Here is a 24751-nt window from a genome sequence, read left to right on the forward strand (position 1 = left end):
AAATAGTAAATGCAGCACTTCCTGCTGTCCGTAATGAAAAACTGTCTAAATCTTACACATTGTCCCTTTAACTACCAAAGTTGTTCTCGCAACTCTCACAGATTAATACATTATTATAATCACATTATAGTGTACATCAACTCCACATCATGTACCCAATATTTTGATTTTGACCTTTTGGAACCTTTTGCAACAGCTCCAACTGTACTACAAATTAGAGTGCACGCACAATGTAATACACCACATTGAGTCATAAATGCCTCTCTGACAGTGTCAATCAAAGTAGTGAGTGCATTGTTTTGAAGCTCATTAAATTATGCAAGTGTTCCTTTTGCGGTCGAGATTAAGATCGTGGACTGAATGAAGCACCACGTCACACGTGACCATTTTTGGTACTATAAGTATCGTGACATCTCCGACTACCAGTGAAGTGAGCATTGTGGTGACGTCTAAACCTCGTAACTGTCCTTATTTCTCGCGATGCTTACAATATGTCAATTTGAGTACTTACAGAGCTCTATATTGTGACATGAAAATGACATTTTCTTCATTAATTATTCATCTTCTGCTTTGTTTGGAAAGTACCTTGAGACAAGTCCTCTTGTGTAATCGAGACTTCTAACTGTGCATCCTTTTGTCAACAAAATATATTTTTTTTAATTATCTGGACGTGTGAGTGAAGGAGTTTTGTAGCTGTGTTGGGAACGGCAACACAAATAATTCAGTGACATAAATAAATAGTCACTGAAACAGATAACAGACTGCAGTCGAATTGGTAAAATAACATATTTTATTTTAATTTAATTTAATTAGGCTGGGCGGGCTTGAGAGCACAACTGAAAAAGAATTGTAAATTGCCGTGACGAATCACGTATTCTGAAAGCGAAGGCTGCGCCGTACGTAGTCTGGTCATCGTGACGCATGCGGAAGTGCTGTCACGGCCCCTGCTAAGGACAGGACAGGGGGAGGGCACATTTCGTCAAGCATTCATCGCGAGCGGCGGGGCGGCAGCGTTGCTCAAGGTGAGATAGAAAGATAAGAAATGTGCATCATTTGAATCAATTCATATGTTTTTTTATTGTTTTTGTTTAACTTTACGCGTTCCCGCGCCCTATGGCGTTCGCGCCATATTCAATGGTGCTGGCGGAGAATGAAATAATGGAGCGTTTTGTTATGTCACGTTTGCTTTCGCCGCCGGCCATGTGCTCGCATGACTCAGTCAAACAAATAATTAAACAAAACCCACATTTACATTTTATCCAATGATAGGTGAGTGTAATCTTATGTAAAAAAAAATATTTCATTCATTCATACATTTAGTTGTTGCCATAGAACCATGAGGCCGATTTGACACTACATTGCTAACGTTCAAATGCTAGCAAAAACGCGTACGCCTTTCCTGCGGTGCTCGTTGAAATGTTTTCGTCGTTTTAGATATAAATTATCAAATTAGTTGCATTTTTTACCCCCTTCTAGATATTGGCGCAGATGCTACTTCCGTGACCGTGACTTCCGCTTGTCGTGACCCGTTCAAGTGCACGGTCAAATCTGTGTAGCAAAGAAGTCGCATTTACGCATCAAACTTTCGGTTTTGATATTTTTATTGTAAACCTTTTACTACTGTGTTAACAATTGTTGGGGTAGGCAAATCAATGTGTCAATTTAAGCATGAAAATGAAAGTTTTGTGGGAGTGTAACATTTGAGTCATATTTATGCTTTAAGTGTCAGCTTACAACCTCTTAAAACAAAGATAAAAAATTGTGGGACGAAAAACTCAGGTGCTGAAAGAGTAAACGCAAGCCGTGGAGCTTGTTTGCTGCGGATGGATTATTAATGAGGAAAATTGTGGCCTATAAATGGCACACGGCTTCCTGGAATCTGTTAGCAATTCAAGGTTACAGCCCACGTGCATGCAAGGCGGTTGGAGAAACCAGTTTTGAGTCTTTGCACACTTTGCACAACTCACAATAAGGAAGTGGAGCAGTAAAGGAGGCGTAGGTATTCATTTGTTTAGAGAGCAAACACTGCCGGAATTACCTTGAAAAAAGAACTGTACATGCTTTTTCTTTTGGAAAATATATATTCACAAACTGATTGGTTTTATCTGTTTCAGACTCAAAATGGATCGAGTGAAGTCCACCTTTAACAACATGGTGAGTGTGTGTTAGATGTATTTTTTTTTAGGTGTTTTAGACCATAATCGCAAACCTCACTTTTCTTCATCAAAACAAAATGATGTACTTTATTTTTTTTATTTTTTCCCCAAACGTAAAATCAATGAATGGCACAAATGAATTACGCAGGATCTCCCCTAAGTGTGTTCATGTCGTCAGTGGCATTATTACATCACAGTCCCGTTCCTTTTGCATCACCTTTGCCTCAACCATTCTGTCAACCACTTCTCTTAAAAAAAGAAAAAAAAAATGTAGTTCTTGAAAATTAAATCACAATTGATTGACTTGTTGTAATGTAAACGATCCAAAAAATGCGTCATTATGAATAATCATCTAAGATGCCTATTTTTTACAATGATACCAATCCGATAAAAAGTTAGATGATTTATTTTTTTCATTCTTGTTCATAATTTCTTTTTGAATTTATACTGACGTGAGGCAGAAATCCTAAAATCAAGGTCATTCGGTTCTTAACTCTAAAAAGGAAGCCCTACCTATTCCAGTCCAGCATTTTAATTCAAATTTATCAATTAAAAAAATCTATAAAATATATATTATAATTAAAAATGCTTTACAAGGTATATAACATTAAAAAAAAAACACGTAAGATCAAACATATATCCAAAGTTTTCCTAATGCATGACGTCACACACATTTGGCCCCAAGCAAAGTTTGACAGTCGCCAAGCAGCCGTAGCGTCCGTTGCCGGGTAACAGCAGTTGTCGGATGGCGCCGTTGCCCTCCCTCATTGAACTTCCTCCGCCCTTCAGATTAAAAGCGTCCAGTACAGCAGGTTCACCTTGCAGCGCGACGAGGAGTCGGACCGGCACGTGGAGATCAAGCTTTCCGACGAGGCGGACGAGCACGAGGCGGGCGAGGCCGACGGCTCCCCCAGCTTTCGGCCGGCCCCTCGGGACGGCGTCAGCTGCAAGCGCCTCGTCTTGCTCCTGGTGCTGGCCTTCCTGCTCGTCTTCTTCATGGGTAGGAAAAGTTTTGCTTTTCCGGCGCCGAAAGAAGCGCGTAAACATCGGTCGTCTCGAAACGGACCTCCGTCCGACCGCTTTTGCAGGCATGCTCGTCGGTCACTTCATTTCCAAGAAGGCCGAAGCGGAGCCCGCCGGCTGCTTCAATCAATCTGCGTCGACCGCAAGCGCGGCGCAGAAAGAGAGACAGGAAGCGGACGGTGACGACGGCGACGAGGAAATGCCGCATGAACAAGCCCCGCGCAGCTGGAACGAGATCAGCCAGCTTCTGGACGACAAACTCGCCGAGCCTGCTTTCAACGCACGTCTCAAGTAAATCTGCCCGAAACGCACACTGCCGTGTTTTTCCTATTATTTAATTTGATAACAAAGTTATTTTTAATGTGCACTTAATACCTTTGGAAAAGCGCATTTTTCCACTTGCTGTGATCAAGGCTCGGCTGACAACCAATCTCAGCTCACCTGCCGGAGACGTGTCATTCACGAGCTGAGCTGCGATTGGTCGTTACCTAAGCCTCCAGCGTATATGTCATTTTCAACGGTCGTTAAAAACTCAAAATGGTACATGCAAATTCATAACTGAAAATATACACTTTTCACCGCTGAAAATTGGTAAATAAGTGGACTATCGCTTTAAAAGTTCACTGCCTGCTTTACACTGCAGCTCTGCATGCCTAATTCTGGTTTAATATCTTTTTAAATCATTTTTTTTATCCACATTCCTCAATTGCATTTTCTGACAATTATATCACTAATTTTGCAAAGTAGGATGAAATATTAAGAATTGTTGCATGGCTACTTGTTAGAGCGCGTATCCCCAATCAGCGTAGCCTTCCAATAAGCTTTTCATGAGTTGTCCTCTCAAGCTAACGCTGCTCGAATGCTTCCCCAGGACCTTCGATAATCCCTCACGCAAAGCTGGCAGCCAAGGGGACCTGGACCTGGCTAACATGATCTTGGATGAGTTCAATGCGCTCAAGCTGGAGACCTGGGTGGACGTCCATTACGTTCAGTTGCCCAAGCCCGATAGGTACGTCGAGAACCATTTTTTTCACTCGCGCCGTCCCTTTTATTTCCTGCTAACGAGCCGATTTGTCGCGGGCAGCGAGCGTCCCAACCTGGTCACTTTCGGCGCCGACGTCTTCAAACCGAGCGGTTATCTGGCCTACAGCGCCACCGGGAAGGTGGAGGTGAGCGGAGGCGGTCCGCCGTTGACTACGAGACGAGCGGGATGCATAACATGTGGCGTGTCTGCGTTTGAATAAGGGCAAGCTGGTGTACGCCGCCTACGGCCGCCCCGAGGATTTTGACGCCGTGCAGAAGGCGAACGTGGAGCTGAAAAACAGCGTGGTGCTACTGAGAGCCGGACGACTCACCTTCGCCGAGCAGGTAAAGGAAAACGTTTAGACTTCGGCGGAAGACGCAAACCTGCATCGCCGCGTTATCGTTCGTTTAGGTGGCTAACGCCGAGGCCCGGGGAGCCGCGGCCGTCCTCATCTACCCCGACCAAGATGATTTCAATTTGCGGGCCGACACCGCACTTTACGGCCACGTAGGTGCCGCCCCGCGGCTACGGCCTGCGCCGGTCTCAACTCCAATCGGCTCCTCACGTTGCCTCCCTTCGCCAGGTGCATCTGGGCTCGGGCGACCCGTACACACCGGGGTTCCCTTCCTTCAACCACACCCAGTTTCCGCCGACCCGTTCGTCGGCGCTCCCCGGCATCCTGGCTCAGACCGTCACGCTCAACATGGCTAAAACTCTGCAAGGGTAAGTGAGCCCACCTCCCGATTTTTTTTTTTTTTTTTTTTTTTAATAGGGCAAGATCTCTATATTTAATCCGTCCTTGTGTGCAGGAGAATGGGCGGGCCAAACCAGATGGGCGGCGTGGAGAACATCACCGTCGAGGTCAATAACGTCCTGGTCAACACTGAGATCCACAATGTGTTTGGGGTCCTCGAAGGATTCGTCGATCCCGGTATGAATCGTCCGCAACTCTTACAGCGCAAACTTAGATGCTCCCTTACCCTAATATTTAAAAAAACTTTATACATACAAGTACTTGCGATGGAATGTGTGGACTATTCAAAGATTTATAATTACGTCTTTGGATTTGAATGATTTCATTTTATAACTGCGTTTTTGCGTTGCAGATGAGTATGTGGTCCTGGGAGCCCAGAGGGACGCCTGGGGTAACGGCTACGCCCAAGCCACCGTGGGCTGCTCGGTTTTGATGGAGCTTGCCAAGGCCTTTAAAGACTTGGTGGAGAAAGGTCAGTGCAAAAGTTTGCATTTTTTTTCTGTATTCGTAATATACAGAATTTCTCAACTGCCCCATTCACCCGAATGGGTTTTGCGACTGACCAAGAATGTGGCGTTTGCAGACGGCGTTCGGCCCAGGAGAAGCCTGGTGTTTGCCAGCTGGAGCGCCGGAGAATACGGAAACGTGGGAGCCACGGAATTTTTGGAGGTGAGCGCGGATGATTTACCTGAAATTATTTTAGGCAAATGGGTTTTCAAAATAAAAATGTGTTTTCAGGGCTATCTGTCCTCCCTGGACAGAAAGGTTGTCACCTACATCAGTCTGGACGGGCTGGTCATGGGTAGGTAGAAAATCAAAAGTGCAACGGAATAAAATGGAGAGGTTGCTGATGAAAACGCGGGTGTTTGTGTCGTCTCCCAAGGTCACGGTGGCTTTCTTGCCTCCGCCAGCCCCATGCTTTACCGCCTGCTGGAGGACACCATGAAAAAGGTAAAGGCACTTCACATACTCTTCAAAACGGCCGCTTTTCCATCACATCCCCTGCATGACACTTCCACTGAAGATTAGGGCCAGTCAAGCGGGCATTCTTAGTTTTATCGCTGAATTCTGACACTCAACTTTAGAATTCTGAAAATCCGTATTCTGAAGTTGAGTGTCAAGTGTTATGTGAAAATTCGGAGAATAGTCCAAAAACTCACGTGAAATATGAGATTTTCCTCAATTTCTCAATTTTTTTCCCCCAGAATTTTCACTCTTAAGACTGAGACTCATTAGAATGCTCACAAGACTGACTTTTCATCATTCTTACTTTTGTCAGAATTCTCACTTACATCACAAGCCAGTATTCTCAGAATCCTGAATTGACTGGTTCTGAATCTAAGATAAAAGTGAGAATGCCCCCCCACGTGCCTAATCCCCTTGCGCACATTTCACCCACAGGTAAAGAATTGCCTCGATGGCGGCACGGTGTACGATATGGCAGGAAAAACGAAATGGGAGGCCAACGTGTAAGTTGACAAAGCCCCATAGGAAAAGCGGGCCCTCATCACGAGCGTTAAGAATTTCCGTTTGTCTTTTCAGGTTGAGGCCCATGTCCATCGACGACCCCGCCTACCCCTTCTTGGCCTTTGCCGGCATTCCGTCCATCTCCTTCCACTTCATCACTCCCCAGGCGAGTCGAGTGCCCCAAGTCCAGTTTCCTCCCTCGCGTGACGCGTCCGGCGCGCTGAGCGTTTTTTTTGTCTTTTCCTAAAGGTGGAGGCCTACGCTTACTACGGCACCTGCTTGGACAACTTGGACCACCTCAACTACAACACGGCCCACAAGACGGGCGAGATCACCACACGGGCCGCGCAGCTGGCCGGCCGCATGGCCCTCCGCCTGGTCCACAACCACCTGCTCAGTCTGGACGTGAGCGGCTACCGCAAGGTCCTCGCCAGAAGCTTCAACCCCTTCTACATGAACGTCCGCAGGCGTGTCCAGGTGAGCGCGCTTCCCCGATTATGCGATTACGGCCAAAAGTCGTTAGCTTCCCACCCGCGCGATCGGAATCAACGTACTTGCCTTGCGTCGCCATGCAGAGCGGTGAGCTGCAAGGCGTGGACCCCGATTGGCTGAGCAGCGCGATGGGCTCCTTTTCCATAGCCGCGGCCAACTTGAACACGGCCATCACGAACACCGACCTGACCCAAGAGGGCGCCTGTCGTCGGATCAACGAGAAACTCATGAGTGTAAGGCGGATCATACTCCTTCCTTATTTGGTTTCTTTTTACAAACCTAAAAATGTTGTGATTGCCTTGTATAGCCACAAGATGGCGCACCCTCCTAGATAAAATGAAGCTCCTCCCCGCTTCAAAATTTTTTCTTGTTGTTTTAAGCTATAAGAGTAGCAACGCAATTTTCAAAATGCGTCCACCGTAGTCCAAAATGGGACAGAAATTCAATAAATGGTGTTTTAATTCATTTAAATTATTTTGACCTCAGGTTTGTTTTTGTTTTTCCTCCCCAATCAGGTGGAGCACAACCTCCTGTCGCCGTACGTGTCCCCCGCGGAGACCCCATTCCGCCATCTCCTGCACGGCCGAGGCAAGCACACGTTGGCGGCCCTCGCCCGCACCGAAGACCCCCGGGAGCTCCGCACCCAGCTGGCCTTGGCCACCTGGAACCTGAAGATGTGCGCCAACGCCCTGATCAGCGACATCTGGAAAAACGACAATCAAGTCTAAAGCGGTCCTGCGTGCGTGTCCCCCGGTGTGAGTGAAAAGAGATTTTGTTTTCTTTTGTAAAGCACAAAAAAAGCAGCCCCACTCTAAACCCCGCCCTTTTAAGAGTACACTCCTAGTCCATAGGGGGCGCCACTGCTCTTCTTGGAAGAATGAAGGAAATGCTGTTTCGGGGGTTAAGTGTACTTTTTTTTTTTTTGAGGGAAGGGTGACGATTCCAGAACCCGTCCTTATACTTGAAATCCTATCCCTGAATGCTACTGACACCTTTGCCATCCAAACACTGAGGACCTTATTTACTACTACAGATAGATTTTCTCGTTTTTTTTTTTTTTATGACATTATCGGAAGCAGTGCCTTCCATAATTATGACGGTTATACTGTCTCATCCGACAGCAGCATCTGCTACGCGAACTTGAAACTCAACCGTCGGAGCCGAAACATAGGCGGTTATGCGGCATTCAAAAAGGAAAAGCGGGTGAAATTTTCAAAATAATTAAAGCGGGAAAAAGAAAAATCAAAAAGGCCACAAATTGAGAGGAAAAAAGAGCCATAAGTCACAGTGGCCTTATTGATGAATTATTAAAAAATAATAATCAGGGATTTGGCCGTTCATTTCCACTTTTTGGAGCAGCTGGCGCGAGTTATCGGGGGCAGTGACCCCCATAATTAAACCCATTATCGGGGGCAGTGTCTCCCATAATGACAAGTGACGGTAGTTTTTATCTACCAGTGCGTGTGTGTGTTCGTACGTGCGTGCGCGTGTGTGAGAGCGCGCTTTTTTTTGTCTTTTTTTACATGTGTATTTATCGGGAGCAGTGCCTCTCATATTTCACTCCAAGGGTGGAACAACTTGTCGGGGACAGTGTTTCCCAGAGTTTTATACGTATTTATTATGATCATTTGTTTTGCTTTGTGCTAGCTACTTGGGGCCTGTTCGCTTCCTTACTGAATTTCTTCAATTTCAGTCAATTAGCTTTCATGCTCGCAGCAAAAAAAAAAAAAAGTTTTCTTTGGCATTCTAATCAGTTGTCAAAAGTTACTGTGGTGTAAAATCTTGGACCAAGTAAGCTTTCCATCCAGTTTTCTGTTACATGGCAAGTTATGGCATCAAGTGGAGGAAACCTGTCCGAAAAAAATGCATTAAATTGATGCAGGGAAAAGAAAGATTATTGCGCCACATGAGCAAGTCGTTGTTTCATCAGGAAAGTCACCTTGAAAGATATTTGATGTTTTTGGCACTTGTTTGGGGGGGGGAATGCTTTTTCATGTTTGGCCACATTTTGAAGGAAAAAAACTCTGAACTCAATTGGTTTCTTTTGGTTTGGGGTTTTCTGTCATTTCCTTGACAAAAATGTTTCCATGCTTGGCGGAGATTAAATCAAATAAAACCACGAGCTTTGCATTCGCTTTATTTGTAGTCGTTGTTGTTATAAACTGCATCCATGATGTCTTCGCTCGATTTTGTTGGTATTTCACCGCGCTCATGCCACTTCCGGGTTGCTCGCCACCGCGGATGAATCTGCGCTTGGTGCTCAGGTTCAGCGGGTTTGACGGCGGCGGATACTCACAACGCGGCGGAGGAACGCGACGACGGTTCCGTTGAAAGCGCGACCATTTACGGATAAACCGCCGCATCCCGCTCCAGATTTGCCGAACTTAAAGACTAAACACCCCGCTGAGTGGTCTCAAAGCCCAACTCCACAGGTCGGCCGGGTCCATTTACGCCCACGTCGGCTTAAAATTGAGCAAAATCTGAATGATGCGCACAACGTTACCAGCGCGATGTGGTAAGTAGTTCCCTTGTTTTCATTTCATTAACACGTATTTATTTGTATTCTTATCTTGACCAATTGCTTGTGTTTTCTATCTTCTAGATGCAGATGCACGTGTCGGGAGGGTTCCCCATCCTGCAGCCACGCTGTCCTCCTCTGACTCCCGATCTAGTTCCGATCCCGTTCTAATCAACAAAAGCACGTGTTCAAGGTAAAAACATACCAGACTGCGTTCATTTTTATTTATTTTTTTTGCTATGGGGGCTGCGCGCACGAATTTTGGTGGTCTTCCGAGTTGAGACGCACGGACCCTTCAGACACTTGGCGGCTGCCTAGTAGATTAAAAGATTAAACAATTAGCTGTAGTCTGCCGGAGGACACACGAGTCATAATATTAGGTACCCCAGCGCAAACTCGCACCTAAAATTAATTTACATTATTTAAACGAATTGGGCATGCATTTAATCAATTTCTGTCCCCGTTCGCAAGAATGTTTTTAAATCAACAAAAAATTGCCCTGTGGTTTATAATACATGACAATCGAAGCATTTTTTAAAAAATGTAATGTGGAAGTCATCCAGTTTTTTTGTACGTAGAACGTTGCCTTTAAGGGGGCGTGGCCCGTTCTTTCGTCATAAAGGGACAACGTATAATGACAGCGCAGATTCCAAAAAAAAGGACAGAAAAGCACAGATTCCAATTTTTGTAGTTCATGTAGTTATTATGTAGTAAATTTAAGTATTGAATTTAGCATTGTTAGGCTCGTGGTTATTACTGTGATAATTATTCAGATTTTAACAGATTGTGAACACGACAGTTGCGTGGTATTAGTTGTATAATATTCGTAATAATAAATAATAAACCTAGAATTTTAGCATGTACAGTGTGGATGTTTATTTTACTACTTCCACCGTTGCGCCAAATTCCATCCAACTCGTATTGAATTAAAATATTCATATTGTAAATTCACAAATAAGTGGCAAATTTAGTTTTTTTTAAGCATGCCCAAAAATGCAAAACTACACTTTGTTTAGAAATGATTGTATTCACTCAAATATTAATTGCAAATCCACAAGTGCAATTGCGAGTCGTGTCTTTTTTTTTTTTCTTTTTTAATTGATGACATAATGCCCATTTTAGCTTGAGCTTCTATATTTAGAGCGTTGGCCTATTTTGACGCTCATCTGAGGCCGCAGATGAGTTCATGCACGAGGGAGCTTGCGGCCCAGTGGTCGCCATGGTAACGCTGGAGGGAGAGCGATGGAGGGGGGGGGGGGGGGGGGGGTTCATATGCGCCAAGAAAGAGAGCTACTCCGCTCCAGTCCGATGAGATCTTCACGTGTGTAGCATCCACTTTGCCGCGCTGGATTCGCTTCTTGTCGCCGGCCGCCTCCCTCAAGTGCATGCTGGGAAACGTCCGTCCGTCCGCTCGCATCCTCGTTTGCCTCCTCCTCCTCCTCGAGAGCCTCGCTGAATTATTTAGCGAGGCGGGAAGCCATGGAGGCGGCGGGGAGTGGTGACTCAGCTGCGGCCGGCGTTTCCAGAACGGCGCGGCGCGGCGTCAAAACGGGGGTGCAAATTTGTCTTTAGGTGGATGCCGACCCGGGGAGGATTATGGGGGACAGCTACATGTACCGGAGACTCCCCTACGCCAGGGGGGCCGAGGAGGCCGACGAGGAGGACGCGGAGGGCGGAGCGAGGATGCCCGACAATGCCGGGAGGCAAATGGTAAATGCGGGGGAGGGTGCGCCGCAGTGGGTGTGGGTGGCTTTCCTTACCTCCAAGGAGGCTCGGTCCGTCCGCTTCGTCTTTTTCTTCTGCGTTGGAATCGCGTCGCTCGTCTTCGCGTGGCGTCTTCTGGAATGTGAGGCTCTGACGGGCTCAGCGGGGCGCGGGAAACTGGAAGTAATAATGTCACATCAGATTGGATCTGGATCAGGTCCAGATTGCACAGCAGTGTAAATGGAACTGAGATTTTTGCCGCAAATTTATCAGAATTTGATTTATATTTTGCACCGGCATGTAGATAGAAGATCATTCTAATGTCACATCAGACTGGATCAGGATCAGGTCCAGATTGCACAGCAGTGTAAATGCAACTGAAATTTTTGCCACAAATTGATCAGAATTTGATGAATATTTTCCACCGGGATGTAGATATGAGATCATCAACGTCAATTCACATTGGATCAGGATGGGATCCAGATTGCACAGCGGTGTAAATGGCACAAATGTTGTTTGCGCAGATGCAGGGCGAGGAGGGCACAGAATGGCTTCTGGAACTTCTGACGGACGTGCAGCTGCAGCAGTACTTGCTGCGCATCCGCGACGAACTCAACGTCACCCGCCTCTCGCACTTTGACTACGTCAAGAACGAAGACCTGGAGAAGATCGGCATGGGGCGCCCCGGTGGGTGTCTCCGCGCGCGCCCTTGCCCCGCCCCCTTTTTTCACGGCAGGTTGCGTCGGCGCGCGCGCAGGTCAGAGGAGGCTTTGGGAGGCGGTGAAGAGGAGACGAGCCCTTTACAAACGCAAGTCCTGGATGAGCAAGGTTCCGTAGGACGCGCCGGCTCGCCGCCGAGGGCGCGGGAACCAAATTCCGGCCCCGTTTTTCCGGCGCCAGGTGTTTCCCGTGAAGCGTCCCGAGGCCGACTCGCAAACGGCCCTCCCGCCGGGGGCCGCGCCGTCCGGCGGCGAATCGGCGGCCTCGCTCACCTGCCTGATCCGGGAGGCCGAGCTGCAGCTGTTGGAGCGCCTCGGCGACGGCACTTTCGGGGTGGTGCGCCGCGGCGAGTGGAACGCCCCCAGCGGCCGAGTGGTGAGACGCAAAAACGTGTGCCCGACCCTCATGAGCTCCTCCGCTCACGTCCGCCACCCAACTCCTTTTTGCAGTTGCCGCGAGATGGCGGCAGAGTGCCGCTTTTACTTAAAAGGAGCGCCTCTGTTCACTTCGACCTAGTTTGTTGACGCTGCAAGATGGTGCCTTAGTAAAATGCCACCGCTTGAGTTTAAATGAACTCGCTCAACTCACTTTAACATAGCTCCTTGGCGCCAAAGTACTCTTTGTATGAATAAAGCCACTCAACTCAAAGTTGGCCTGTGTTGTAAGTGAAGCCACTCACCTCAACATAGTTCTATAGTGCCAAGATGGCACAAAATTTCCACCTCTTAAGTTAAGCAATTCATTTTCCCACAAGATGGCACCCAAGCACTATTTTTATCAAATCGAAACCACTGAACTCATTTCTATGTAGTTCCTTGGCAGCGATGGATCACACCAAAGCATTACCTCTGTCAAATGACACGCCAACAATTCAACGTTTCTCTGGCACCAAGATAAATGTCATAAGATGGCGCCTAACCACTACTTTTATGTAAGAGAAGCTGCAGAACTCTCGTCAGCTTCATTCTTCGGCACAGATAGGTGGTACCAAAGCACTATTTTTGTCAAATGATGCTCCACATCTTACTTTAACACTTCCATGTGGATGCGACCAAGCACTACTTTTGTCTAAATGACACGACTGAACTGACTCATAATGCTGCGACACAAATGACACCAAAGCACTATTTAGGTCAAACGAGGTTCCGCATTTTGACTTCAACAGTTCCTTGGCACCTAGATGCAGGCCACAAAGCGTGTCAAAGCACTACATTTGTCTAAACGAAGCAATCGTGTATTGAAGTGCAGTTCAGCCAGTTTTTTTTTTTTTTTTGCTGCCTCTCCGGAAAACGCGCGGGCAAAAACCGTCTTGCGTTTTGTGCGGCGTCAGCTGTCCGTGGCGGTCAAGTGTCTGAAGGCCGGCGTGCTGGAGTCGGACGGCCTGGACGACTTCATCCGCGAGGTGAACGCCATGCACTCCCTCAGCCACCAGAACCTCATCCGCCTCTACGGGATCGTCCTGACGCAGCCCATGAAGATGGTGAGCGACACGCACGCGCATGCTTTTCCGCCATATTGGGGACATCCCAGTGACAAATTGCGCACACACGCACGCAGGTTTTTACCGGGTAGAGGGGACTTCCCATTGACATCATGCATTTTCTTGCACAAAAAAAAAAAGATTAAGTATAAAATCGTATAAGGATAGATTCATTTTGATAGATTTTACTGTAAAATCAACAATATCGGAATATCATTACAATTTTTTTACCGTAAATGGAGAGCACGTGTTTTTAACAGTAATTTAACAGTTCTTTGCTGGCATTTTCCTTTTCATTGTTTTTTTCCAGTGTAACCTCAACCAAAATCCAATTCAACTCCATATTATAAAAGCAAGTCTTTTTGTTTTCATTTTTTTCTGTTGTCATGCTAAGTTGTGATCCTTTTTTTTTTTTTTTTTGAAAGGTTGTTTTCTTTTTGAGCAAAGCATGGGCGCCACTGTGTGCAGGTGACGGAGCTGGCTCCTCTGGGTTCCTTGTTGGACCGTCTGAGGAAACGTCAGGGTCACATCCTCATCTCTTCGCTTTGCAACTACGCCGTGCAGGTTAGCGCAAAAAAAAAAAAAGATTTTGTTTTTTCACGTTCTCGTGAGCGATTTAATTATTTGTGGGAGGGGCTACCTGTGAGAGAAAATGTCCCTTAGTGGTCATATTTAGCAGAATGCTAAAATAAAATGCAAAATGGTCGCGTTGCGGCGGCGCAGGTGGCGTGCGGCATGGCCTACCTGGAGCAGCGGCGCTTCCTGCATCGCGACCTGGCGGCGCGCAACGTGCTGCTGTCCACCAACGAGACGGTGAAGATCGGCGATTTCGGCCTGATGAGGGCGCTGCCGTCCCACGCCGACCACTACGTCATGGAGGAGGGCCACAAAGTCCCCTTCCCGTGGTGAGCTACGTTCCAAAAAAAAAAAAAGATTTGGAAATGTGTGCCCTGCAGAAAATAGCTTACTGTAGCGCTGATGCTAGCATGCTAACCATTGTTTTGCTAATCACTTTCTACACTTCGCCTGAGAGAAAGAGCTTTCCGTTAGGCCGATCATAAAGAGGGCTGTTGCCGCCATCTTGGATGTGGAACAGTGGCGAAATGCAGAAATTTGCAGCGGACATTTTACTTTAATTTTATCGTCTGGCCTCGCAATCACGTTAGCATGTCTTGTTAAATGGCAGCGGACACATAAAAGACATAAAATCCCGATCACAAGTGCTGTAGCACAGATGCTAGCATGCTAAACATTGTTTTGACAATAAACTTGCGTGGCGTCACAATTACATTAGCATGTTAAATGGCTACAGAAACATAAGACATCAAAAGTACTGTAGCGCTTATGCTAGCACGCTAAACATAGTTTTGCTAATCACTTTATACACTTCGGTCACACGGATGCTAGCATGCTAAACATTGTTTTGCTAATAAACTTGTGTGGCGTCACAATTACATTAGCATGTTAAATGGCTACAGAAACATAAGACATCAAAAGTACTGTAGCGCTCATGCTAGCCCGCTAAACATAGTTTTGCTAATCACTTTGTAGGCCAATAATAAAGAGAGCTGTTGCCGCCATTTTGGATGTGGCAAAGAGGTGAATTTGCCCCGACAGTCTGATCTCATCTCATGTTAGCATGTTAGCTGCAGAAACATAAAAGATGTCGCCTCAAATCCCGATCAAAAGCACTGTAGCGCCGATGCTAGCCGTTGTTTCGCTAATCACTTTATACGCTTGCTCCTGAGAGAAAAGGTCGATCGCGAAGAGGGAGAAGGTCCTAAGATGAAGAAAGCGGGTCAGGAATTTCTTCCGGGCCTCCCCCGCAGGTGCGCTCCCGAGTCGTTGAAGACTCGCACCTTCTCGCACGCGTCCGACACTTGGATGTTTGGGGTCACCCTGTGGGAGATGTTCACCCACGGGCAGGAGCCCTGGCCGGGCCTCAACGGGAGTCAGGTATTCGCAGGGGGGAATTGAACTGTAAAGTTGGTTTGGTCTTCCTATGACCCAATCTGGGTTATTTTATTTAACCCCAAAAGTTGGGTCAGTCCGCTTTTTTTTTTTCTTTTTAAATGCGCAATTTGGGTTGTTTTCACCCAACAGTTTCATTGTTTACCCAAATGGGACCACAAAAATTGAGGTGGTCCCAGTTGGGTCACAAATGAAAAACAGTTGGGTTAATAATAACCCAAATTCCATCAAAAATGAATGTGTTAAACGAATAACTCCAAAAGTTATTTTTTTCAATTGAGGCTTTCCCATTTGGGTCACAAATAAAAAGAACAGTTGGGTAAAAAAAAAATAATAACCCACATTCTGTCAAAAACGAACTGACCCAACTTTAGGAGTCATTTGTTTCACTCCAAAAATGTGGTCAGTTTTTTTGTTTCTTTTTTTTTTCCACCCAATTTGGGTTATTTTTACCCAGCTATTCTCTGGTTTAATTTTTGTGAACTATATAAAAACATTGGGTCAAAAATAACCCGAACTGCGTCAAAAGGGGACAACCCAATTTTTTTAGGTCATTTATACTAAACAACGTGTGGGACTCGTTCATGGCTCACCGTAAAAACAGCCGGGTCAAAAATAACCCAAATTGGGTCCAAAGGAAACGAACCCAACTTTTTAGTTCATTCATTTTACCCCCGAATTTAGTTTCGTCCATCTTCAACCCAAATTTGGGCTATTTTGGGGTCTTAAGCCATTCTGGTTCGTGGCAGATCCTCCACAAGGTGGACGTGGATGCGGAGAGGCTGTGCAAGCCGGACGACTGCCCCCAGGACATCTACAACGTCATGCTGCAGTGCTGGAGCCCCAAACCCGAGGACCGGCCCACCTTCGTGGCCCTCAGGGACTTCTTGATGGAGGTACGGCCAGAAAAACCCAACAAATCAAACCAATCAAATAGAAAAACCCAACAAATGAAACGCTTTGCCGCCCCGGGTTGAATTTGGCGCCGGTCCAGAGCACGCCGGCCGAAATGAGGGCCCTGCAGGACTCGGCCGAGGACGACAAGCTCCACATCCAGATGAACGACGTCATCGCCATCATCGACGGGAGGTCGGCAACCGATCGGGGGACGGCGCTCGGGCGGGTGCCGTACGCTGTGGTGCCGTTGTAGGGCGGAGCACTACTGGTGGCGCGGGCAGAACCGGCGAACGCTGCGCGTGGGCCAGTTCCCTCGCCACGTGGTGACGCCGCTGACCGGTCTGTCGGCCGATGACATCAGCAAGCCCTTGAAGCACTCCTTCATCCACACGGGGCACGGCGACACCGACCCGCACAGGAGCTGGGGCCACGCCGACCGCATAGACAGGTCCCGGATCTTCCTCTTTCGCGCTCGCGACATTTCGGGAACTCCTTCGCTGCCGTTGACGAGTATAGACGTCAGAGATAATGTTAACGTGTTAAGATTGTCCAGTGGCATTCATTCTATTGAGATTTTTTTTTCCTAGGTTAGCTAGCCATTTTCAACACTTTTAGTTGAATATTTATTTGTTTGACAGAATTATTTTATTTCCAAAATCAATACTTTTCAGAGATGACTTTTGTAACGCTTGTTACACTCGCGTGGTGACGTTTTTGGCAAAACGACGCTAACTTGAGGTCTTACGCGTAACTGCAACCTCGATACGGAACTCGTGCTTCGCATGTACAGCTGGTGTATTTGATTTACTACGTATATTTCTGATTTACGTACCTTTTCGAGTAAACGTGAAGCCAATGGTGATTTTTTTTTTCTTTTCGAACCGAGGGTGTTCCGAGCTTTCTCTTTTCGTCAAATGTAGTCAAATCTCAGATGTTTATACTGGTTGACTACGGGAAGTTCGGAGTTTTCCGACCTCCGACTTTGAAACGTGCACTCGAAGGCCTCGTTCAGGTCCGAATTGCGAAGTCGGAATAAAGTAACCCGGTTAAGGAAAAAAAGATGTTTATCACTGTCAGATGTTTTTGTTTACGTTTTGAGTGGGACTATAGAAATTATTCTATTTCCCACTCTCCTCGAATGCAACATTTGAGGCCGCGATATGAGTTTGGCCAGTTGCTGCCTGAGTTTGCGTTTTTCGGTTGTTGTTTTGTCCGTCACGGTTCATTGTACACACCAAGGCATGGCATGAACACCTAGGAATTGGAAAACGAGTATATTTAACATTTTAGATTCCTTAATCAACCATTAACGAGAAGACACTTGAGTCGTTTCAATTCAACGTCACCACGCAGTTTCGGTGATTGTCCGCTAGAGGGCAGCGTTGCACCATTGACGGGAGTATAATTACATGAGGTCAAGAACGGCAATTTTGTATTCATATGATAATTTTCTCTCTTCAGTCTCTATTTGGGGAACCCCATGAAGCCCCCCGATGTCCTCGGAATGGACCCTTGCATTTCTAGACCCACCAAACTCCCCAACCGGGCCAAGAGTAATTAAACACACGCGCTTGGTCACTTTTGGGGAGCGGAGCGTCGTTTCTAATTTCAATCGTCACTTTGACAGAACAGCCCCCGCCTCGTCCTCCTCAACCCGCGGTCCTGCTCAAGAGTAAGTGTCCCCCGGCGTCCATCCGAGACGGCCGGCAGGCGCTGACTCCGGCGCCTTTGCTCAGAGCCCTTCTACGACTCGGTGATGGACGACTACGAGGACGGCGAAGAGGACGGCGCTCGAGGCGGCCCGAGGAGGCCCGGACTCTCGCTGGGCCTGAAGCCGCGGGCCCGGGAGAGCCGGCGGGACGAGGTGTCGCTCATCGACTTCACCGACGACAGCTTCAGCTCCACCACCACGCCCTCGCCGCTCACCGACAGCTTGGCGCGCGACCAGGACACGCTCAAGGTGCGCCTTGGAAAAGATCGGCCGCCCAATCGATGGGGACCCAAGAAGTTGCTTTCTGCGCCATTCCCCCGCTGTAACGCGCTTCACATTTCAGCCTTGCTGTTAACAGCTAGTGTCTAGCCTTGTAGATTTATCATTAAAATTCAACGTATAACAAGATATATATATATATATATATATATATATATATATATATATATATATATATATATATATATATATATATATATAAACTATTATAGAAATATAAAATGACAAATATGGTACATGGAAATACACAGTAATAATAGTACAAAAATGCATACAAATTAAAAGGAAACAAACATGAAAAGCATTTGTAATAAAAAAAGTGTTAATGCAATATTTAATGCAAAAAAGATATATGCTTATCTAAAAAGAAACGACAAAAAAATAGATGTAATATGGGAAAGCATGTAAATAAAGCATGATAAATTTAAAAAAAAAAGCATAAAAAATGTCATAGAATAAAATGCATGAAAAATATTCAAAAAATATTAATATAAATAATAAATGGGGAAACAGACTAAATGGAAAAAACATACACTATATATTTTTATGCAGTGTAAGTATTTTTATTAAACTAATGTACAATTAACAAAATATGTATATGCGTATACGGAATAAACATTGTAATAAAGATTGAAAAAATACATTATGTAAGAAAAAAAACAAATGAAACAAATTGATTGGCGTCTCCTCCTGGATGCGCACGATGTGACGAGATTGCGCTCATTGATCTCCTTCACGCTTTGCTGGTCCACTTTGTCTCTCGCTATTTGCGCTCGTCTTACATCATCAGCAAAAAAAAAAAAAAGTAACACGGCCGTCCCTTTCGGAGCGCCCGGTCTTGTGGCCGGGCGTGCGGGGGAAGCACGGGGTGCCCCAGGGGGCCCCGCGGAAAGTGCAAACAGTGGCCCCTGTAGATCGGACATGAAAGGGAACTAATGGCTTTCTGGTGTCTTCTCTTCGTGCCGGTGACGACATCGTCCTTTTTTTTCAGTTACTCAATCACCTTGAAATAGATGGAACCTTGTGGGGACCCAAGCCTCAAGGCCAAGCGCAGAAATCTTCAATTTCCTCCCCGCGGAGCGCCACAAACTCTCGCCGGGGATCCGTTGACCCCTAACCTCAATTTTATTTACATTTTATACACGTGTACACATTTATATATTTTATTTAACGCCTCTATTGATGATTAGAGGTCAAATGGTCCATGCGAACGTCCGTTAGCATGTCCACGGGGTTTCAAATGATGTGTTAGCATTAAGCTAGCAGACCTAGATGCTGCTCGGGTAAATGGAAATAAACGTGTGGCGTTTTAGGACACGTCCTCCATCCTGGACTGGCCCCTCCCACAGCCGGCCTACGACGAGGTGTCGGAAGAACCGCAGGACCAGTCCGAGGATCGGGAGGTGCGCTCCATCAACAAGGCGGCCCAAGAAGCCCCGGCCGGAAGCGCCGCGCCGGCCCGGAACGAGTCGCAGTCGGCGGACCTCTTCCAAGAACTCCAGAGAGAGGTGACCGAAAAACTAAGGCTTCAAAGGCGGAATTCGAACTGAAAAGTTTCTTTTGAAATTTCTGCACAGTGGGGGCAGAATTCAATCAAGGAAAAAAAATAATTCTTATGTTTTTAATCCAGATTTATGTCGATTTAAAGACTGCTGACTAAAGTCAGAATTCTGACTTTGTATAGTTCTTAGTATGAATTCAAAATTCTCACTGTAAACTCACAAAGTCCAAATTGGAATTCCAACTTGAACTTTATTCTTAGAATTCTAACTAAAGTGAGAATTTTGTAAATTTCTCATAAATTCTCACTCTATATGCAGAATTTTGACTGGTTCTGACTTTGGTTCTGACTTTCTGACAGATTTTGAAGTTACTCACGTTAGTCAGAATTCCCACTTTGACTTTATTCTGAGTTTTCTTTAAATTTTTCGCTATCAAGGCCGAATTCTCTCTGTCATCAGAATTCTCACTGTAAAGTCACAATCCAAATTTTAAATTTTCAATTTTTCTTTTTTATTTCTCACTCAAGTCATTCTTAATGTAAAGTCCGAATTCAGACTTTTTCTTTAATTTTCAAATTTTCCTTTAAAAAAAATCAACTCTGAATTCTCACTGTAAAGTCAGAATTCTGACTTTTATTTTTTCTTTTGAATCCTCACTCTAAAGTTAGAATTCTCACTGTGAAGTTTTTAATTTTATGTCAAATTTTCACCCTCAAGTCAGAATTCTCAGTGTGAAGTCCGAATTCACACGTTTTCTTTTCAATTTTCACCCGAGTCTAAATTTTCACCGTACAGTTTGAATTCTGACTTGTTCGGACTTCTGACTGACTTGTGGGAAAAAATTGTGGGAAAAATGTCCTTTCGTTTTCCACTGCAAAGTCCAAATTCTCACTGACAGGAAAATTCTTACTTGAAAATTGAAAAACCGAGGCTAATATTTTGGAAGGTGATGGTGAAGCTCCAAGTTCCCACGGCGACGGGTCGCTCGCTGCCCTCCTCGCCGCTCCCCCCGCCGCTGACGCCGCACCGGCAGATCTGCCTCCCGCCGGCCTCGCCCGCCTCGGGGGAGCGGCCCTTCCCCCCGCCCCGCAGCCCGGCGCCCCCGCTGCGGCCGTCCAAATACGGCCCCGTCTCGCCGGATCCGGAGGACGCGCCGCCCCGGCTGCCGCCGCGGGACCGGGCCCCGTCGCGCTCGTCCTCGCCCCTCGGCGCCGCCCCGCCGTCCTCCTCGGCGTCCCCTCGCCGGGCGCCGCCGTCCCCCTCGTCGGCCCCGACGTCCTTGTGCTCGTCGGCGGACCCCCTGGCCTCGCGCCGGCCCCGCGGGGCCCCCTCGGCCGATGACGGCCCGCGGGGCTCCGCCCGCGCCCCCTTGCCGGAGCGGCCGGCTCTGCTGGAGAGGTACGTACCGTCAACCCGCTCTTCCTCTATGTGCCGATTTATATTTGCCTACGTATGCTGGAAGTATATGTGCGTGTGTACGGTCCATACGTAAATGTATTTCTGCATCTATTTATATATACTGTGTATATATAGTTTGTGTGTGTGTATAAATATGGAAATTTACCTGTGTACAGTATATATAGACATAAATTTGTATGTATATATATATATATATATATATATAAAATTCTATGTAAATACAATAAGATGAGAATTATAAAAATTATGATAAAAATTATGAGATATATGATATATATATATATATATATAAATAACAAAATATTATACATGATGGGGTACTTCAAATATTTTACATGCATCCCACGTTAGGTTTTTTACTTTCCCGGTGTAATTATGGAGTGTCAGAAGGCGCAGGGGCTGTCTGAATCCCCTGCAGGCCTTTGTCCCGTCGAAGCCGCGCATCAATAAAGGCCGGCCCCACCTAAAAAAAAATGAATAAAATGAAGCTGCGACAAAGGTGCAAAAGGCGGCTTGCGTAAGGCCGCGCGGCGGCACGGCGTTACGCAATCAAATTGTGTTTCCTGCCGTTTTAGCGCGCAGGTGCTATTTTTAACCACCGCAATCACTCGATACGGGCGCCCTGACGCCTGCACATCGAGCCCCGTATGCACTGCAACCTTTCCAGGTCAACTGCATTTGACCTTTGAACTCTTTAGATGTTTTGAGGGTCACAATTTTGTGAACCAATCAAAAGAAAATTCTGAGATTGAATTTCCGCTAACGAGTCGTAATGATGTTTGTCGGTCAGATACGGCGCCGCCAACATGGCGGCGGTCAAGCCCATCGTTCAGCAGCCGGCCAGAGCCAAACCCAACTCGTCCCACAACAACAACAACGGCTCGGCCGGAGCCACGCAACGGGACCTGGGCGTGGCGCAGGTGAAAAAAAAACAAACAAAAAAACCCCCCGTCCCCGTTATCGATTGATCGCTCGATGGATGGGGTCCCCGCGCAGATCCGGGAAGCCGTCCACGGCGTCACGCTGGACGAGTGTCAGGCCGCCCTGCAAGCTCACCACGGGGGAGTCCAGCAGGCCATCAATCACTTGAAGGTACCGCTCAAAAGTATTGGGGCACACAAGCGTTTTGGATTTCACTTTAAGGACAACTTTTTTTTTCCAGACCGGTGTCAGTAAAAGTACTCGAGTACTTAAACGTTCACTCGATAACTAGCGCCGAGACGACCGTTACTCTTTGCGTCAGGTTCGGTCAACCTTGAACATTTAATACACAAGTTCAAGAGTTTGATTGTCATATGCATAGTCATAAAAAAATTCTTGTTTTGTTCACTTCCCTGAGGAGACTACATTCCATAACCGAGCAAATAATAAGGTAGGCAACAAAACAAAAACGAAAGTAATATGGCATAAGGAAGGAAGACAATACACTTTAGATTCTTTTTGCTCACGAGGAGAATGGACAGTAATCCTAGATGCAAAACGTCGCCGCCCTAAAGGTCAGTTTTGTGCTATGAAGACATCCGTTCAGTTACAAAAGATCTTTGATTTCGACCAGTGGTTTTCAAATGGACAGAGCAAAGGGAAAGCATTTAATGAAGGCGCTAGGAGCTGAAATTTTACCCAGATGGTGACCGCAGCCCTTGATGCTTTCTTCTTTTCTTGAAGGTGGAACAGCTGTTCCGCGTGGGCCTGCGCTCCCGCCGCGAGTGCGAGGCGCTCCTGCGGCGCTGCCAATGGAACCTGGAAGAGGCCAGCACGCTCATGCTGGACACGTACGGACCGCACTGCAACAGGTATCGCTCATTTTCGCGGGGCGTCAAACTTTTAGTGCTGATATTAGTCTTTCTGCATGGCAAACTACTCTGTATTTATTTATTTATACATATATAACCTTAACCCATATATATATATATATATATATATATATATATATATATATGTGTATCTCCTGCAAAAATATTTGAAATCAGTTGTTTTCCAGTCATTTTTCCACTACATAACATGCAAATGGTGTTCCTCAAGGGTCTGTGGTAAGACCTCTCAGTTTTGCCTGAAAGCCTGCATCAGAACCTGTTTGTTTTTTTTTGTCTGGCAGGAAATGACGGCAATGATGATAAAGATGAGTCATCCGCTCAAGGACCCCCGATTGTTCATCTCTCGTATGTACTGTGAATCGCCGCGGCATTGTTGCGCAACGCTTATTTATTTGAATTCGGTCCCTACGTGGAAGAAATGCTCCATTCAACCGAGGCGAAAATAAAACAATTGCAGAAAAAGGAAGAAAATGGCGCGTGTTGTCTTGTGCTGGAGGTTTTGGGGGTTGCGAGTTGACCTGTCATGAAAGTCTCGTGCGGGATCAAACGCCTGACCTTTCCATTACGGGACAACAATCTCCGCCTGGCTCACATTGATCGCAGTCAGTGTGATCCCCGGACGGCGTTTTTTTTTTCAAGCGCAGCAGCACTAAACGCTCCGCTGAGCTTGCTGGTACTGTGGCACACACACGCGCACACATTTTTACATCTATACTTGCGAGGACATTCATTGACATAATGCAATTCTTAGCACCTAATCTTAACCACCTAAAATGACTGGCGAACCCTTACCCCAACTTAGTTCAAACATTTACTCTGAAAGCAAGACTTCACCTTCAAAAAGAGGTCGGAACAAGTTTGTTTTGTTTTTGTTTTAAACATGACCAATTCATTTTTGACCACTTTTCAAACTTTAGTTCCAGACATAACCTAAACTTTATCTTTTTTCTGATGAATGAATTTCCCTCTCTTTATGTTCTAATCAAACCGGTTAATTAATTCTAAACATAACCTCTTTTTTTTTATTATTCTTTTTAGTACAACTTGGACAGTGATTTTCCCTCCAATTTTTTATTTATTCATTTTTCTGGTTGAACATTCCAAGTGTCCTTTATTTTTCCAAAAATATCTTTTTTAAATAAAAGGCTACCGTTAAAAAATAAAATTAAAAATTAAACAAAAAAATAAAATGAAAATGATAATAAATTAAATAAAAAAAATGTATATAAATAAAGGCAAAAACTTTTTTGTTTGTGAAAATAATTGAGTATTATTGTATAATGATATAATTATTATTAATAACAATACACAAAATGGTGACCTAATTTCACAAATCATAATTTTGTCGTCGCCTGCGCCCGCGTGACTCCGGTGGGAGGTTCTATTTTGACGTTCCCTAACAGGGTACAAAATCTTTAAAAGTAAGTCTTGACCCTCAAAAAGATGTCCGAACAAACAAAACGTCCTCCCATCCTCCAAACGTCCTCACCGTGTCTGCAGGAAACTCAAATGGGTTCTCACGAGTTTAGTCGCCCGGGAACAGGCGCGCACGCTCTGAGTGTTTCTGAACTTTTGAAATGATTCGGATGTATTTGCGTAACGCCCCCTCCGACGCAGACGGAAGCGATGGAGACGCTCTAAATCGAGCTCAGTTGACTGACTTGATGAAGCAAATTGATCAAATCACATTCTCGTGGGGGGGGGGGGGGATGCTGAGTCACTGCCAACCAATCAACCATGTCCTTAACTTTATAGTCCTTGATTATTCAAACATCCAGGGTCATTCATCTGATTATGTGTACATAAATAACTTGCCATTA

At 45.9% G+C, this 24751-nt stretch overlaps 2 protein-coding genes across 2 annotated transcripts; both read left to right on the forward strand.

Annotated features, from left to right (window-relative positions):
- Positions 1 to 911: 911 nt before the first annotated feature.
- tfr1b (transferrin receptor 1b) lies at positions 912 to 9035 on the forward strand. The gene is made up of 19 exons (XM_088402325.1): positions 912 to 1022; positions 2115 to 2154; positions 2946 to 3156; positions 3245 to 3470; positions 4051 to 4188; positions 4264 to 4348; positions 4425 to 4547; positions 4615 to 4710; positions 4787 to 4926; positions 5013 to 5134; positions 5310 to 5429; positions 5541 to 5626; positions 5696 to 5759; positions 5841 to 5908; positions 6359 to 6426; positions 6500 to 6590; positions 6674 to 6901; positions 7000 to 7149; positions 7432 to 9035. Exons 2-19 carry the CDS (start codon positions 2122 to 2124, stop codon positions 7642 to 7644), a joined length of 2262 nt encoding a protein of 753 aa, XP_088258451.1. The 5' UTR covers positions 912 to 1022; positions 2115 to 2121; the 3' UTR covers positions 7645 to 9035.
- A 154-nt stretch (positions 9036 to 9189) lies between these two features.
- tnk2a (tyrosine kinase, non-receptor, 2a) lies at positions 9190 to 23402 on the forward strand. Its single transcript, XM_088401926.1, has 22 exons — positions 9190 to 9431; positions 9519 to 9627; positions 10764 to 11144; positions 11663 to 11825; positions 11896 to 11966; positions 12039 to 12233; positions 13189 to 13338; positions 13807 to 13902; positions 14062 to 14243; positions 15168 to 15294; positions 16059 to 16205; positions 16304 to 16398; positions 16460 to 16654; positions 17668 to 17759; positions 17834 to 17878; positions 17943 to 18166; positions 19510 to 19704; positions 20645 to 21096; positions 21908 to 22037; positions 22114 to 22209; positions 22783 to 22910; positions 23213 to 23402. The coding sequence occupies exons 3-22, from the start codon at positions 11031 to 11033 to the stop codon at positions 23217 to 23219; spliced, it is 2904 nt and encodes a 967-aa protein (XP_088258052.1). The 5' UTR covers positions 9190 to 9431; positions 9519 to 9627; positions 10764 to 11030; the 3' UTR covers positions 23220 to 23402.
- Positions 23403 to 24751: the final 1349 nt, after the last annotated feature.

The sequence above is a fragment of the Hippichthys cyanospilos genome, chromosome 19, assembly GCF_059441005.1.
Source record: "Hippichthys cyanospilos isolate Australia breed blue-spotted pipefish chromosome 19, RoL_Hcya_1.0, whole genome shotgun sequence".
NCBI classification, from domain to species: Eukaryota; Metazoa; Chordata; class Actinopteri; order Syngnathiformes; family Syngnathidae; genus Hippichthys; species Hippichthys cyanospilos.

Excerpts from the sequence above, each read along its gene's own strand:
- tfr1b (XM_088402325.1), top strand. The coding sequence starts at position 2,122 with ATGGATCGAGTGAAGTCCACCTTTAACAACATG. Across the intron at positions 5,627-5,695 it reads GAGCCACGGAATTTTTGGAG|GGCTATCTGTCCTCCCTGGA; the intron begins GTGAGCGCGGAT and ends ATGTGTTTTCAG. Across the intron at positions 6,902-6,999 it reads ACGTCCGCAGGCGTGTCCAG|AGCGGTGAGCTGCAAGGCGT; the intron begins GTGAGCGCGCTT and ends GTCGCCATGCAG.
- tnk2a (XM_088401926.1), top strand. The coding sequence starts at position 11,031 with ATGGGGGACAGCTACATGTACCGGAGACTCCCCTACGCCAGGGGGGCC. Across the intron at positions 16,655-17,667 it reads CACGCCGACCGCATAGACAG|TCTCTATTTGGGGAACCCCA; the intron begins GTCCCGGATCTT and ends TTCTCTCTTCAG. Across the intron at positions 19,705-20,644 it reads TCCAAGAACTCCAGAGAGAG|GTGATGGTGAAGCTCCAAGT; the intron begins GTGACCGAAAAA and ends ATATTTTGGAAG.